Below are 14,656 nucleotides of genomic sequence, written 5' to 3' on the forward strand. Positions count from 1 at the left end.
AGACCAAAAATAATTCCCACACAGACAAGATATGAACAAGCAATAAAATAATAATTGCAAACTATTAATAACCATACAAGGGAATGTTCCAAATCACTAATAATAGAAATGCAAATCTAAACCACCCTGAATTTTTATCTTCTATCCAGCACAAATTGACAAAGATGACAAAGGATAGGAATAGTCAGTGTTGGGGAGGAATGTGAAAATACAGGCTGGTTAGTTTAAGTCTTCTGAAAAACAATTTAAATTATGCAAATAACATGACTAAAACACCCATACCCTTGACCTAGAGATTCCATCCTTATATCTCAAGGAGGGCACTGTTAAAAAGGACTGAAATAGTTACAATAGCACAGAACTGGAAACAAAGTAAAAGCCCATGGGGGGGAAGGGGGGGGAAGGATAAACAAAAGGTGGCACATGAATGGAATGAAATATTAGCATGTTCTAATAAGTGACAAATATGATGAACATAAGAATGAAAAAGACTTACATAAAGCAAAGTACACAGGGTGAGGAACATAATACACACATCAACTTTGACAATATAGAAAGAAACACCAAAAAAACCCAAAAATAATTTAGACTAAGCGGGCTCCAAAAAACACATATAATACCTCCTCCAACTCATGTGGAGAGGTGAGGAGTCCATGGGTATGATGTCATATTTATCAATATATGTCATATTTAGGGGGATGTATCTTTCACTTTTGTTAATTTTTTCCCCCTCTTCTTTTTCATTTAAAAAAAAAAATATTTTTTAAAATAAGGAATGATTCTCTGATAGGAAATAAGAAGACAGAAACCAGGGAGGAAAATCAAGACAGTTTAAAAGCAATAATCTTAAAAGCAACTATTTTTTTAATGTAAGCTATTATTATTTGAAATAGTTTGAAATAATACTTAATTGTTTTAAATTATTTTATGACATTTTAGTCACAGTTTTTATTTCTCTTGTGACAAGTGAGAAGTAAAAATAAAAATTAAAAAGCAAAACAAAACAAAACAAAACAAAAAAAAAACCTTTGGGAAAATATAATTCATTTTTACGATACTTATGTTCTTTCTTTAACAATTGTTTCTCTTAATCTACAATACACATCTGCAATGTGTAACTATATCAACATGCTATATTCTGTTTACAGAATCTAGATTCCATAACTTTAATGCAAATGTAAACATCTCAAAAATAAGATATTTATGCTTGTACAAACAGAAATAAAACAAAGTAACATACACTGCAAAAATACAAAATGATACTCTGATAGAATAAACATCATTCAAAAAGAACAGAATAAGACAAAATGGGTCACAGCAGAGGAGCAATTTGCCAAAAACAAAAACTAAGAACAGAAAAAATGAAATTATATCAGAGATTAAAATAAAATTTAAAATTGATGAAAGGGACTTTACACTTAAAAGAAAAAGGGGAAAAAATTTCCAGTAAATTACAAAAGAAGATATCAAAGAAAACTAGTCATAGAACCTATATTAGAGATCTCTACAAAAATATCAATAGAGAGGTAATTAACAAGGTGAACTAGACAAATTTGGGCTAAAAAGTACAGCTGTGATTTGGTGGGATGGAAGTCATGACTCGTATCATAACTAATATAAGATAATGGAAGGGCACATTTATTCAAAAGGAGGCAATAAGATTTTTTTTTTAAGAATAGTAGAGTAACACTGTATATGAAAAAGCCATACTGTATAAGGAAATCTAGGAATCTGAGGGGCAAGACGCATGCAGATTACTTCTATCTATAGAAATAATACTGTCTCAGGTTGTATTGAACATATGTAGAGAAAATGGGGGATTTGATGTATATAAAAAAAAAAAAATCACAAACCCAAGACAAAAGTATGTTATTATAGTAATAGATGACAACTCTCTAAACATGCTGGAATATTCTCTCACAGAAGAGAATATGAGTTTGTGATCTGCCCAAATGATAATTTCATTCTTCAAAAATTGGACACAGTAATCGAGGTTACTGTTCAGAACTCATTTCGATTAATGAGGAAGAACTAAGAAGGAATAGCAGAAAGCACAGGGATAACTCCAATTGTGATGAAATTAATAATTAAGAGATGAAATGGAAAACTAGACACAGCTTTAAACTTAACACAACCTAGATTTAAGTGGGGCAGATTTCATAGGGTTTAGAGAAAGAATAAGTAGGATCCAAAAGCTTAACGTTTCCATAGAGAAGTTAAGCAAGAAGGGTGGGAGAGCTCAGAAATGAAATTCTAAAAATAGAAGAAATCATTCTAAAGAGAAGAGGGACTATATAAAATAAACCGATATTGTCACACAAGAAACTCACTGACCAACGAGAAATTAAAAACAGAGAGACATCCAGACATAAGGGCAAGTGACGGAGGATAAATACTAAACTGTAAAGATATCTTTTAAGAAAATTATCAGGAAAGTTGAAGGCTGAGGAAATCCTAAAAGCTCAGCATAATAAATGTTTTTTAAAAAGCCATTTTGTAGGCAAGGAGATCAAAGAAGTGATAGGATTACAATTTAGGAAGGGATGGGATGATAATTGGATCATGTTGATAAGAATGGAAAACTTATTTTGCTTCTATTTTTTCTTTTAAGGAGAATGCCTGGGAAAAATATCTCACAGAAAGTAGAAATACAACATAATTGAGGAAACACTAAATTCAATAGTTATATGCAGTCCATGAGCAGTAGCCAATCATATTTACTAATGTGATTAAAGTAATCTTTGAAAGATTTTAGGAAACTAAAAAGGAATAAGGCCAAATGTTGTTTCGATATTTACAAAAGAGAAAGGGGATGGGAGCTGGGAGAGGAGTATGAAATATACTAACTATAAACCAATGAGTTTGACCTCTACTTTAATTCTTTTTATTAAAGTTTTTTATTTTCAAAACATATGCATGGATAATTTTTCAGTAACCCTTGCAAAAGCTCTTGTTTAATTTCCCCCCTTCCCCTCATCCCTTCCTTTAGGTAGCAAGTAATTTAATATATATTAAACATGGTAAAAATACATAGAAACCCAATATTTATACAATCATCTTGCTACACAAGAAAAATTTTTTTAAAATGAGAGAAAATAAAATGCAAGCAAACGACAACAAAAAGAGTGAAAATGCTATGTTGTGATGCACACTCAGTTCCCACAGCCCTTTCTCTGGGTATAAATGCTTCTCTCCATCATTAGAATTGGCCTGAATCATCTCATTGTTGAAAAGAGCTATGTTCGCCAGAATTGATTATTGTATAATCTTATTGTTGCCATGTATAATTATCTCCTAGTTCTGTTCATTTCACTTAGCATCAGCTCTCCAGGCCTCTCTGAAATCATCCTGCTGATCATTTCTTATAGAACAATAATATTCCATAACATTCATATAACATAATTTGTTCGGCCATTCTCCAACTGTTGGGCTTCCACTAAGTTTCCAGTTTCTTGCCACTACAAAAAGGTCTGCCACAAACATTTTTTTTGCACATTTGCTGACCTCTATTTTTAGAAAAAAATACATATATTTCTGGTGACCATGAATAAAGAAAAGTAGGTGATATATAAAACAAAAAAATTCCATGAAGAACAGTTTATAGCAATATATGAAGAAGTCTTTAGTTCTAATAGCTATCAATATTAAAAATCCTACAAGCTTAGGTATGACAAGGTCAATATGACCAAAAATATATCTCTAGCATGAATTAATTTGCAAGGAACAAACACTGGAAGCTAAAGCGAGGATGACTCCCTATTATTACTTGACACTCCAATATTATTTGACATTGACTAGAAATCCTAATTATAGCTAACCAACCAGTCCTAAAACAAGAACATAAAATTAAAATTATAAACCTAAACAAAAAGGTTACATTCAAAATAACTAAAAATTCATAATATATCTGGGAAGTAATCTATTAAAAACAGACATAGGATTTACAAAAAATAAAAGTAAAACCACAAAATCTTCTTTTATTGAAATAAGTGATGACAACTAGAATTGAGTGCTTAATTCATTTCCCAACTTACTTGTCTATCAATCAGATCATTAAAAGTATATTTTATAGGGATAATCAGAACAAAATTCAATTGGAGAGAACAAAAGGTCTAGAAGTACAAGAGAAAGAAAAAAGTGGGAGGAATCAGTCATAACATTCTCAGATCTCAAATAATATAATGAAGTAGTAATCCTCATACTAGCTTAAAAATAGAAAAATAGATCAATGGAACAGCCTAGATAAGCAAGAATGAGAAATAACTGAAAACATTAGCTCATTATTTGATAAACACAATATAATATATATATATATTATTTGAAGTGCAAGTCTAATCATATCACTCCCCTAATTCAATAAAACTCCAGTGGCCCCCTACCATCTACAGGATTAAAAATCAAATCCTGTTTGATTTTTAAAGTTCTTCACAACCTGGCCCCTTCCCACCTTTTTTTTTATTTTCTTATACTTTAATCCTCCTTGAAATATTCTATGATCTAATAACATTGGCCTCTTTGCTATTCTTCACACAAGACACTACTATCTCCAATTTTCACTGTTTGCCCACCATGCCTAGAACGCTCTCCTTCCTCATCTCTTATCTCTAGCTTCTTTTAAGTCTCAGATAAAATTCCACATCTATAGGAAGCCTTTCCTAGTCCACCCTAAATTCTGATCTCTTGCCTTTTTTTTTTTTTTTTTTTTAATTTCCTATTAATAGCTTGTTCTACATAGCTGTTTGCTTGTTGTGAGTTCCTTGACAACTGGGACTGTCTTTTTCCATCCTCTGTATCCCTAGTACTTAGCACACCACCTGGCACATTGTAAGCACTTAATAAATGCTTACTGATTAAGGAAGCAAAGACCAAAATCAATACAAAAATAGGAGAGAAAGAAAAAAGATATTTAAAATTCCAAGATGGTCTGTTAAAACGAGTTATTGCTACCAAATATGGAAAAAGGATAGAGAAAAAGACATCAGTATTGTAACAATTTCACATAAAAATTTAACTACTATAAATCAACTGTCATAAAATTAAAAGTGTGAACATGAACATACTGAATGAAGATTCAATACATTCAAACTATTTGCAAAAGTAAATAGACAGCAGCCAAAAATAACATAATTTAGAATAGGAACTTCTTTCTTTATAAAATCTCAGGAATATACTCAAAAATTATAAGCAGTATTGTCCACTGTCAGAAACAGTGGAGAAAAAAGATTTCAATGCATGGAGATAGCTTAGTATGCCATATCCCAAAAACTATCCCACCATAATGAACTATTATAGTGAAGGAATGCTTAAAACACAAATAAAGAGGAAGAGAACATCTCTAAAACATCTTCAAGCAATGCCTCAGAAGAAAACAAAGCTTGAGCATACTCAACTGGAATTTCTAAAAAGAGAAAAAGCAAGAATTAAAAGAAAAAAAGAGAGAGAGTTAAATGTTTTTTACAAATGAAATGAGAACAACTGAGGAAAAATGGGGGGGGGGGAGTGCAGAAATAACTATGGAAGAAAGAACTGGAAAAGGAATAAACAGGTTAGAAGAAAAAATAAAAAAAGCTTGCCCAAACAATATACTTCTTGAAAATTAGAATGGAACAAATAAAAGCCAATTACTGCTTGAGACAATAAGAAATATCAAAATAAAGTCAAAAGACTGAAAAAAAAAATTAGAAAGTGTCAAGAATCTAATAACAAAAACAAATAACCTGGAAACAGATAAAGAGAAAAAACAATTTAAGAATCACTGAACTATCAGAACATCATGAACAACAACAAAAAACAAAAACAAAACAAAACAAAACAAAAAGAAAATAAAACACACACACATACAAACCCAAACAAATCCTAACCATTAACTTTCTAGATCTCATAAGAAGTGTTCAGATCTTTTACGACCAGAGGAAAAAGAGGGAGAAAAAGAAATCTCCAGTCACTCCCTTCAAGAAACCCACAGATGAAAACTCCCATAAATATTACAACCCAAATCCAAACCTTCCAATTCAAAGAAAAAATTACTCCAATCTACACTAAATCCTAATGCTAGATTAATCTTCCTAAAACAGAGTCCTTCTCCCATTCATTTTCCAGCTCAAAAATGTACCTGCTCACAGCCTACAAGAAGTCCAAACTCCCAAACTTCACTTTCTGAGGTCCTATGTTACATATCCCCAATTGCCCAAATATGCGCCTCATTTACCTAAGCACTTTTGCTTATGTTTTTTTTTTTTTTTTTTCTGCCCAGAATGTCATGCTATTGTATGATTAGTTGATAACTCAAAAGCCACTTCTTTTGGTAGGGGCAAAAAAGAAGAGAACCTCTTCTTTATAAAAAGCTTTCTACTTTAAACCTAATTTAGGTCCTTTTGAAACATTTTTCTTGGATTTCAAAATCTAGTAAAGTCTGATGTTAAAACCATAGGTGTTTCTCAAGGTTCTGTCTTGGGTCCTCTTATCTTTTCCCTCTATACTAGAGCAGTTGGTGATCCCAGCTCCCAGGGATTTTTTTTTTTTTTTTAATTGTTTTTTGCTGAGGCAATTGGGGTATACCGCTAGGAAGTATACCGTGTCTGGGGCCATATTTGAACTCAGGTCTTCCTGACTTCAGGGCTGGTGCTCTATCCACTGTACCACCTAGCTGTCTCTGCTCCCAAGGATTTAATTATGATCTCTATGCTGATGACTCTCAAATTTACCTCCTGCCTCAAACTCCCTGCTGAGCTCCAACTTCCTCAAATCTCCAAATGCCTTTCAGATATCTCCAAGTGGATATTCAGTTGAATCTTAATTTCCTCCTATCCAAAACTGAACTCTTTATCTTCCCCCCAAGCCCTTCCCTCCCCCATCTTCAACCTGGTTGGTTGGTTGTCCTTCATTCTCAAAAAGAATCAAAATGATATCATTATGTTAAATTCAAATTAGTGTTCAACTGAAGCTGATCAAACCAATATGAGCTCAGAACTTTGCCAGAGGTGGGGCACAAATAGTCCCTATGAACATTTGGGTAGATTCTTTAATTTTGTGCATTTCGCTTTTCTTTTGGACAAGTCAATTCTTTTTTGCTCATACAGCATAGCCTTCTCTAATGAGGGCATGCCATGCTAGGCAATCCTTTGCCAATGTTTTCCATATCACACAATCAATTCTAAAATCTTAAGAGACCTTCAGTGTCCCTGTGGTACTTTGATCACCTTTTGAGTTTTTGCCCTGTGTGAATTCTCCATAAAATAGCCTTTTTTGGCAAGCATACATTTGACATTCAAACAATGCAGCCAGCCCAATGGAACTACATCTTCTGCAGTAGAGCTGGAATACTTGGCAGTTTAGTTTGAGAAAGGCCCTCAGAGTCTGGTATCTTATCCTGCCAGGTAATCTTTAGAATCTTAAGACAATTCAAATGGAAGTGATTAGTTTCCTGGCAAGGCAGTAGAATACTCCCATTTATCCTAAGGCAACACCATCCTCTTAGTCCCTCAGGCTTCCAACCTAAGGGTCTTCTTGGATTTCTCACAATTTCTCATTTCTCATATCCGATCTGTTGCCCCAAAGCTTGTCTATTTCTTTTTTTAATATCTCCTAAATACAGACATCTCCATTCTCTCTTCTGATACTGCTACCATTCCAGTGTAAGCCTTCAAACCACCTCAAACCTGGATTGCTATGGTAGCCTGGTGGTGACTTTGCTTGTCTCAAAAGTCTTTCCTCACTTCAATCCACCCTCCATTGAGTTACTAAAGTAATTCCCCTAAAGCTCAGGTGAAAGCATTTTGCCTACTCAATCAGTTCCAGTGGCTTCCAGGAAAAATATAAAATACTTTTTAGCATTCAAAACCCTTCATAACCCAGTCCCCCCCTACCTTTCCATCGTCTTATACTTATTCCCTGACACATATTCTTTGATCCAATAACATCCTGGCTGTTCTTCAAACAAGATCCTCTGTCTGTTGGCTGTGAGAATTCTTTCTGGCTATAACCCATGCCTGGAACACTCTCCCTATTCATCTTTGACTGCTTACTTACCTGGCTTCCTTTAAGTTTCAACTAAAATCCTACTTTCTACAAGAAACCGTCGTTAATTCAATTCTAATGTCTTCCTTCTGTTAATTATTTTCTTGTTTTATATGTTTGCATGTTACCTTCCCCATTAAACTGGAAGCTCTTGAAAGCAGGAATTTTTTGTTTCTTTCTGTATCCACAATGCGTAAGTACAGTGCTTGTCATATAGGAGGTGCTTAATAAATGTTTATTGACTGACTAATTAAAGCATCTTCTTGACAATAATCCTGTAAACAGTACAGATTTTCTTCTCCCCTTTGTGCCTATAGTCACATATTTAGCAATTGTTGATTGTGAAATTTGAATCTCAGTCCTCTTATTTCACACTGCCTTTTCATGAATTCTTACGTAAATAAATGAATGTATTTATGTGGGGAGAAAGGAAGTGATAGAAAGAAGAAAGAGAGAAAGAGGTAGAGAATACATGATTGGGAGGGACTAACTCAATTTATTATTATATTGTCCTTTTATGGGGAACAATAATTTTTCCTATCAATTAAAATTTCAAAAATTCTCAAAAGTGCATAGCAATTCATTAAGTAAAAAAGTAATATTGTACAAAAGAAGACATTTATTGTGGAGTTGAAAAATCTGTGCTCAAATTCTAGTGTTAATACTTCAGTACAAAGAAATAAGCATTAAAATATTATGTACTGAGTGTTTGACAACTATTATCTCATTTGATCCTCACAATTTTGAGAGGTAGATACTGTTATTATATGTCCATTTTACAAAGGAATAAACTGAGGCAAACAGGTTAAATGACTTATCCAGGGCCATAAAGCTAGATGTCTGAGGCCAGATTAGATTCAATTCTCCTTGACTCCATCCAGCCCAATGCTTTATCCATTGTACTACTGAATTCACTGCAGCCTGTGATAAACTTTGAAATCCTAGACAAGGTTATTTATTTTACCTCCCTGGATTTCAGTAGCGTCATCTATAAAATGGGAATAATACCAAGTATCTAAAACTGTGCAGAAACTGAAAAAGTCATCTATCCCTAACTTTCATCTACAGATGAGGAACTTCTATTTATTACCCAGTTCTCAACTCAGCTGTGGTGAGAAAAGCAGGTTGTAAACTTTACAGTGAATAGTTTTAGTTATTATTGTTGTTATCAAAGCAAAATAAGTTTGAGGAAAAAATATCTGTAAATTCTACCTGTGTAATCTCTTAAATCTACTTTTAGTTACTGCCTAAAAAGAAATATTTGTGCACTTAACTAATGAGTTTCCTTATGAAAAAGGAGATATCATTTTACTTAGGTATTATGTTTTACTTAGCTCAAGATTTAATGCTCCAAGTCTAGCCAGTTCAAATTGTTATTTAAAGCCACTTTTAAATTAGAAGTACTTGAGCAATTTTGCCATATTTTAAATGGCATGCTTCTTGTTTAAAACAAGTTAACTGACTTGAAGGAAACCTTTAAAGAGTGCCAACTTATTCTGTCTACTCTTTCCAGTCATAATTAATTTATTTGAAATCTATCTAAAAACCAGACTCAGAATATATAAGATTTGTAGACCTTATCTCTGCCAGAAGCTATTTTGAAAAGAATAAAAATAACTAATGGCCCAATTAGCAACCTTTATTTACCTGATAAAGTTTGCCTACTCATATTCTGGAAGAGAAAAAAAAGTAAAACTTGCCTCTTAAGACATTAAGGATTTGAAAGGTGGAAGGACTCAAGAGTTAATCTAGCTTTTCATTTTAGAAAAGACAAAAACAAGTCTTAACTCAAGGATAGGAGAGAGGAGCCAAGAAATTAAGAACTAGGTCTGGGACAAATTAACTTCCCTGGGCCTCAGTTTACTCAATTGTAAATGGGAAGGAGAAGGAAGGGGAGGGAATAGATGACCCCAAGGGTCCCTCCCAAATCTGTATCTATGATCTTGATTCCAAATCTAGGGCCCTTCAACTTAGCTACACAACTTGAAACTCAAAATCTTACTTACATTCTCAGAAGCTACAACTTTCCATGATAAAGATCTTAATGTTTAAACAAAAAACCTGATTAGTAACTGATATAAAGAATAAATTTTTGAAGAACAAAATTTTTCAAGAATCAGATTCCTACAAAATCAATAAGAGCTGAAAAGGGACCATTTGAGAATCACCTATTACAATTTGTTCTACTTCAGGGACGAAGTATGATATAACTCTGCTAATACAGAAAACATTAAATCTTTAATCTAATTAGATTCCACCTGTTATACTTTCATGTTTTCAATTTAATGGCAATATATTCTAGAAAGGAAAAAAATTAACATAAGAACAAAATACAATTGCCAATTTAAAAAGTCCCAAAGCACCAAAATAAGTTCTACATTATCTGTGTCACTATCCCTTTAAATAGTAAATAATTGAGATTTGACCATATTTTCATTATCCTGTTCAGTTTATTAAAATCACTCTAATATGGATAACAGAGCAGCTAGGTGTTCTAGTGGCTAGTGTCCTACCCAAAGTCAACACCACCTGAGTTCAATCCTACCTCAGGAACTAATTGTATGATTGTAAGCAAATCATTTAAGCCTGTTTGCCTCAGTTTACTAATCTATAAAATGAGGGAGAGAAGAAAATGGTAAACTACTAGAGTAGTTTGCCAAGAAAACCCCAAAATAGGGTCCCTAAGAGTTGGACTTGACTGAACAACAGAATGGGAGACAAAGGGCAGTATATATTTCTGGAAAGAACTAAGAAGGATGTTACCCAGAGAATAACCTGTACTATAACATATATTACTAGGCATTATTTTGGCATTCTATGCTATGATTTCTAAAAATTATATATAAAGCTCAAATATGTTGGGGATAAAAAAACTTTAGAAGTAACTTTAAAATAATAACATGAAATCAAAAGCCTCTTTGAATTCCACCCAATAAAGCTAATCTTCCCAGAGTAAACAAATGGGAACATGCATTTTAACCCCTTGTTTTCCCAACAAGTTTATTAAAAGAAAAGGCCATGAATGAGAAAAAAAATGAAACCAAAGATCATATCGCACATAAAACGAGGCAACTGCTAGAAAAGTGCTTGGAAAAGTTACGTTATTGGGCAAAGGTAAAATTACTTGTGTTTGTAGATCATATACTACAGCGACAGAGAAGACACTCTTGGGGAGCTAAGGATGGAGTCCCGCATGTGGACACCAGAAAGACAAGAAGGATGATTACAAAGGTGATTCATTTTGATTGGGCGAGGTGAAGAAATTGCATCCCTAACTGTAACTGTCTGTGCTACTTTCTACAAATGGAAGCAAAGCTGGTTTCAAAGGCTGTTACAAAACACACTTTGGGGACAAGTCAGTTACCCTGTTTGTTTATCCGTCTTTAACACCCAGAAGCCTGTCCTAGTGCAATTCCCCAAAGTGGCCAAAATGAGGTGATGCAGGAGCCGGGGATGCTGCTGCCCTCAAAGCATAATAGCTGCAGGGCAGAGACGGAGCTAACTCCCGAGACAGCGGGACAACTCCGGTGCCCATCTCTGCACAGATCACCCCCCTCGAGCGGCCCGGACTGCGGCCGCGCCAGCACGTCCTTCCAGCTTCAGTGCCCTCGGGCAGCCCGACCTTCTGCCCCGCGGTCCAGCCCTTTCTCACCTGATCTTGTAGTTGGGCAGGGTGTGTTTGCGCTTCAGGATCTTCTTGAGCTGGTTGACGATGATGGAGGTGAGCTGCGGCATGGGGTGACCTTCGAACTGCGATTGCACCTCTAAGTCCATCACCGGGTCCTCCACGAACGAGAAGGCCCAGTGGGTGAAGGGCAAACGGGTGAAGACGAGCCGCAGCCTCCCTGACATGTGCGACAGCTTGACGAACAGGAAGGCGGACTTGCCGAAGACCAGGTCCACGTCGATGGCCAGATGGAAGCCGCCGTTGTACTCCACGTCCACCTCGAATATGAGCTCCTCCGGGCTGGCGGCCGGGGGGTCTTCCGCGCTGTCTGCGCCCTCCGGCTCGGAGGCGAACGAGGGCACCACGGGCTGCAGAAGGCGGACCATCTTGATGAGGGGCACGGCCTGGCCTAGCGACACCTCTCGCAGGCCCAAGCCCTCCAGCAGCCGGCCGGCCGTCTTGCTCTGCAGCAGCTCCTCGAACTCCACCCTGATCTTCTTGGTGATCCAGCGCCTGGCCATGGTCGTGTCCCGCAACTCCCGGAACAGGAACAGCATGATCGCGTTGAGGAAGTAGCAGGTCTCCACGGAGCGCGTCTCCACCTGGATCCCGCCGCCGCGCTCAGGGGGCTTCGACGACCGGCCCGAGGCGCCATAGAGGTAGTCGCCGAGGAGAAGGCCCGGCGACGGGGTGACGTAGGAGACCCCCCAGTCGGGGGCGGACGGCGGGAACGGCTTCGGGGGCTTTCTGTGATAGATCAGGAGGAACTGAGCGAGGAGAGTGAGGAAGCAGCCGACAAGGGCCGACACCGCGATGATCATAAGCAGCTCCATCCCGCCGCCGCCGCCGAGGCACCTGCTCCGGCCCGGACCCGGACACCGCCGCCTCCTTCACGCCGCCGCCGCCCCCGCTGCCTCCATCTTGTGGACATCGGGCGGCGTAGTAAAGTCGGGGAGATCGATTCCCCCGGCCTCCTTTTCAGGCCCGGGCCCCGGTGGTCGAGCCCTGTACGCGGCCCGCGTCTCCCTTTAGTCTCCCCGGGCTGGTGGTGGGGGTGGCCGTGGAGGGGCGGACGGAGGGAGGAGAGGGGGAGGGCGCGGGACGGGTAACCTCCCTCCCGCCCGCGCTCATTGGATGAACGGGACGTTGCGTCGGAAGCCCCGAAGAACGAGCTCGTTCCCCTGGCGTCGCTAGGGACCCGCCCCTTTTCCGCACATGCGCGCGAGAGGGGCACCTTCCTCACCTCCGGAAGGTTGCGTTCCTCGAGCCGCACGGTCCCTCCTCCAACCCCCTGCTCCCGGGTGATCCTTCTCCAGTCCGCAGAGGGTGCGCCCTAAACCGGCTTGCCGCCCCTTAATGGAGCAGGTCTTGAAAGAAGGAGCCAATTAGAAGCACCCAGTGAAAGTGGGTCAGCACTTATTTTAAAAATATATAAACAAACGACTCCTTCCTTTAGCTTGGCGGTGGTCCCTGGTTCCTCCTGGGTATTATCCAGGGTCCGCCGGGATCTGAATGGGTCCAAAAGATTCCGTGCAAATAGATGCATTTTCAGAAATTTTCCAAACACACCAAAGGAGAAGGGTCTCAGGACAAGGAGGAAACCGAATTAAATGAAATAACTAATATTTAAAAAGAATTTTTTTTTTTAACCAGGTGGTCTGGTGAGCTGCCAAGATTGTGGAGTCAGGTGTCCTAGGTTCCCATCCCAGCTTGGCAGCCCAATACCGGCCTGGGGTGACCTTGGGTAAATACGCTTCTCTCTTGGGTCTCAAGCTCCTGCATTTGTCGAGAAAGCTGAGCTAATCTCTCAAAAGTACTTTCTAACTGAATTCTAATCTTTTGTGCTGGGTCCTCCGGAGCAAAAATAAAAATAAAACAAAACCCCTTTCCCCGAAAATAATGTCTGCACTTTAGTTCGTATGACTTACAGCTGCTTGAAGGCGCCCTTAGAGAGCTGTGAGATAAATAAGGGTTTGAACAAGTCTCATACCTCTGAATCTATGATGGCATCCGTCCCATCCCCTACCCCCGGGGAAAAGTCTAGATTAAAAAATAGCCTGTTTACAAATCATAGGTTAGGAAACGAAGGTCCAGAGGAAATGGGCTGCTCAAGATGGCATGTTTTTAAAGGCGGATAGTCAAAAAAAAACTGAACTTCCTTCTCTTTATATTCGAATTGATTTTCTTCAAATCCCCAGTTAGTCTAAATCATTGTTTTCCTAAACCAAAAAGAAAAAACCGTGGATGTAGTTTAAACTAAAAATGTGTTCATATCAACAGAGTAAAACATTCAAATGATAATCATATCCCCCCAAACCCCCTACAAAATACAAATGAAAGGGGGATTTCGTAATTAATTACTGCATGAAAAATACAGACATTAAGTGCTATAGGATTTTAAAAGGGTGAAAAACCAGCAGAAGTTGAGAAGGGTTAAGAAAAGACTTCTTGGAGGAGATGGGATGTGATTTGAATTTTGAAGGATGGGTAGACCTTGATACTAGGAAAGGAGAGAATGTGGGTGTTCAAGATGGTAAATGAAGGGCAAAGTAAAAGTGTAGAGGTAAGGATGGACCTCTAGAAAGACAGACTTACCCAGCCCTGGAATCCTCACTTCTTCTACACCTCACTCCGGTTCTATACTTATTGCATCACAAATGCTATGTCTGAGCAATCCAATCCAATGGGCACCAATAACACTCTTAAGTGACAATAGATTTCAGTAACTCCAGTCATAAAGAGCAGGCCACTTCTAGGCCACCTCTCTAATTCCAGTCATTTTTATTCTCTGACCACAGGTCCATCTCCAGATTAATAGTTGCCTCACTTTTTCAGTCACTTATTTATTCGACAAAGAGATTGATGATTCCAAAACCAATCTGAGAATTAAGGGTCCAGAGTTCTGATTTGTTGTAGGACCCAAATGAACCCAGTTGTGGGTTGTCTGGTTCGATTCAATCATTAATTGAGCCC

General features: G+C 37.8%; 1 protein-coding gene across 2 annotated transcripts in view; it reads right to left on the reverse strand.

Moving 5' to 3' along the window:
• Positions 1–12,833, reverse strand: part of PDZD8 (PDZ domain containing 8) — a 79,591-nt gene extending 66,758 nt beyond the window's left edge. For both annotated transcript variants that reach the window (XM_074295712.1, XM_074295711.1), the window contains exon 1: positions 11,669–12,833. In XM_074295712.1, the coding sequence (XP_074151813.1) occupies positions 11,669–12,516 (848 nt within the window). In that variant the 5' untranslated portion in view covers positions 12,517–12,833. The remainder of the gene's footprint in view (positions 1–11,668) is intronic.
• Between the last annotated feature and the right edge of the window lie 1,823 nt (positions 12,834–14,656).

The sequence above is a fragment of the Sminthopsis crassicaudata genome, chromosome 2 (genome assembly GCF_048593235.1).
Source record: "Sminthopsis crassicaudata isolate SCR6 chromosome 2, ASM4859323v1, whole genome shotgun sequence".
Classification (NCBI taxonomy): Eukaryota; Metazoa; Chordata; class Mammalia; order Dasyuromorphia; family Dasyuridae; genus Sminthopsis; species Sminthopsis crassicaudata.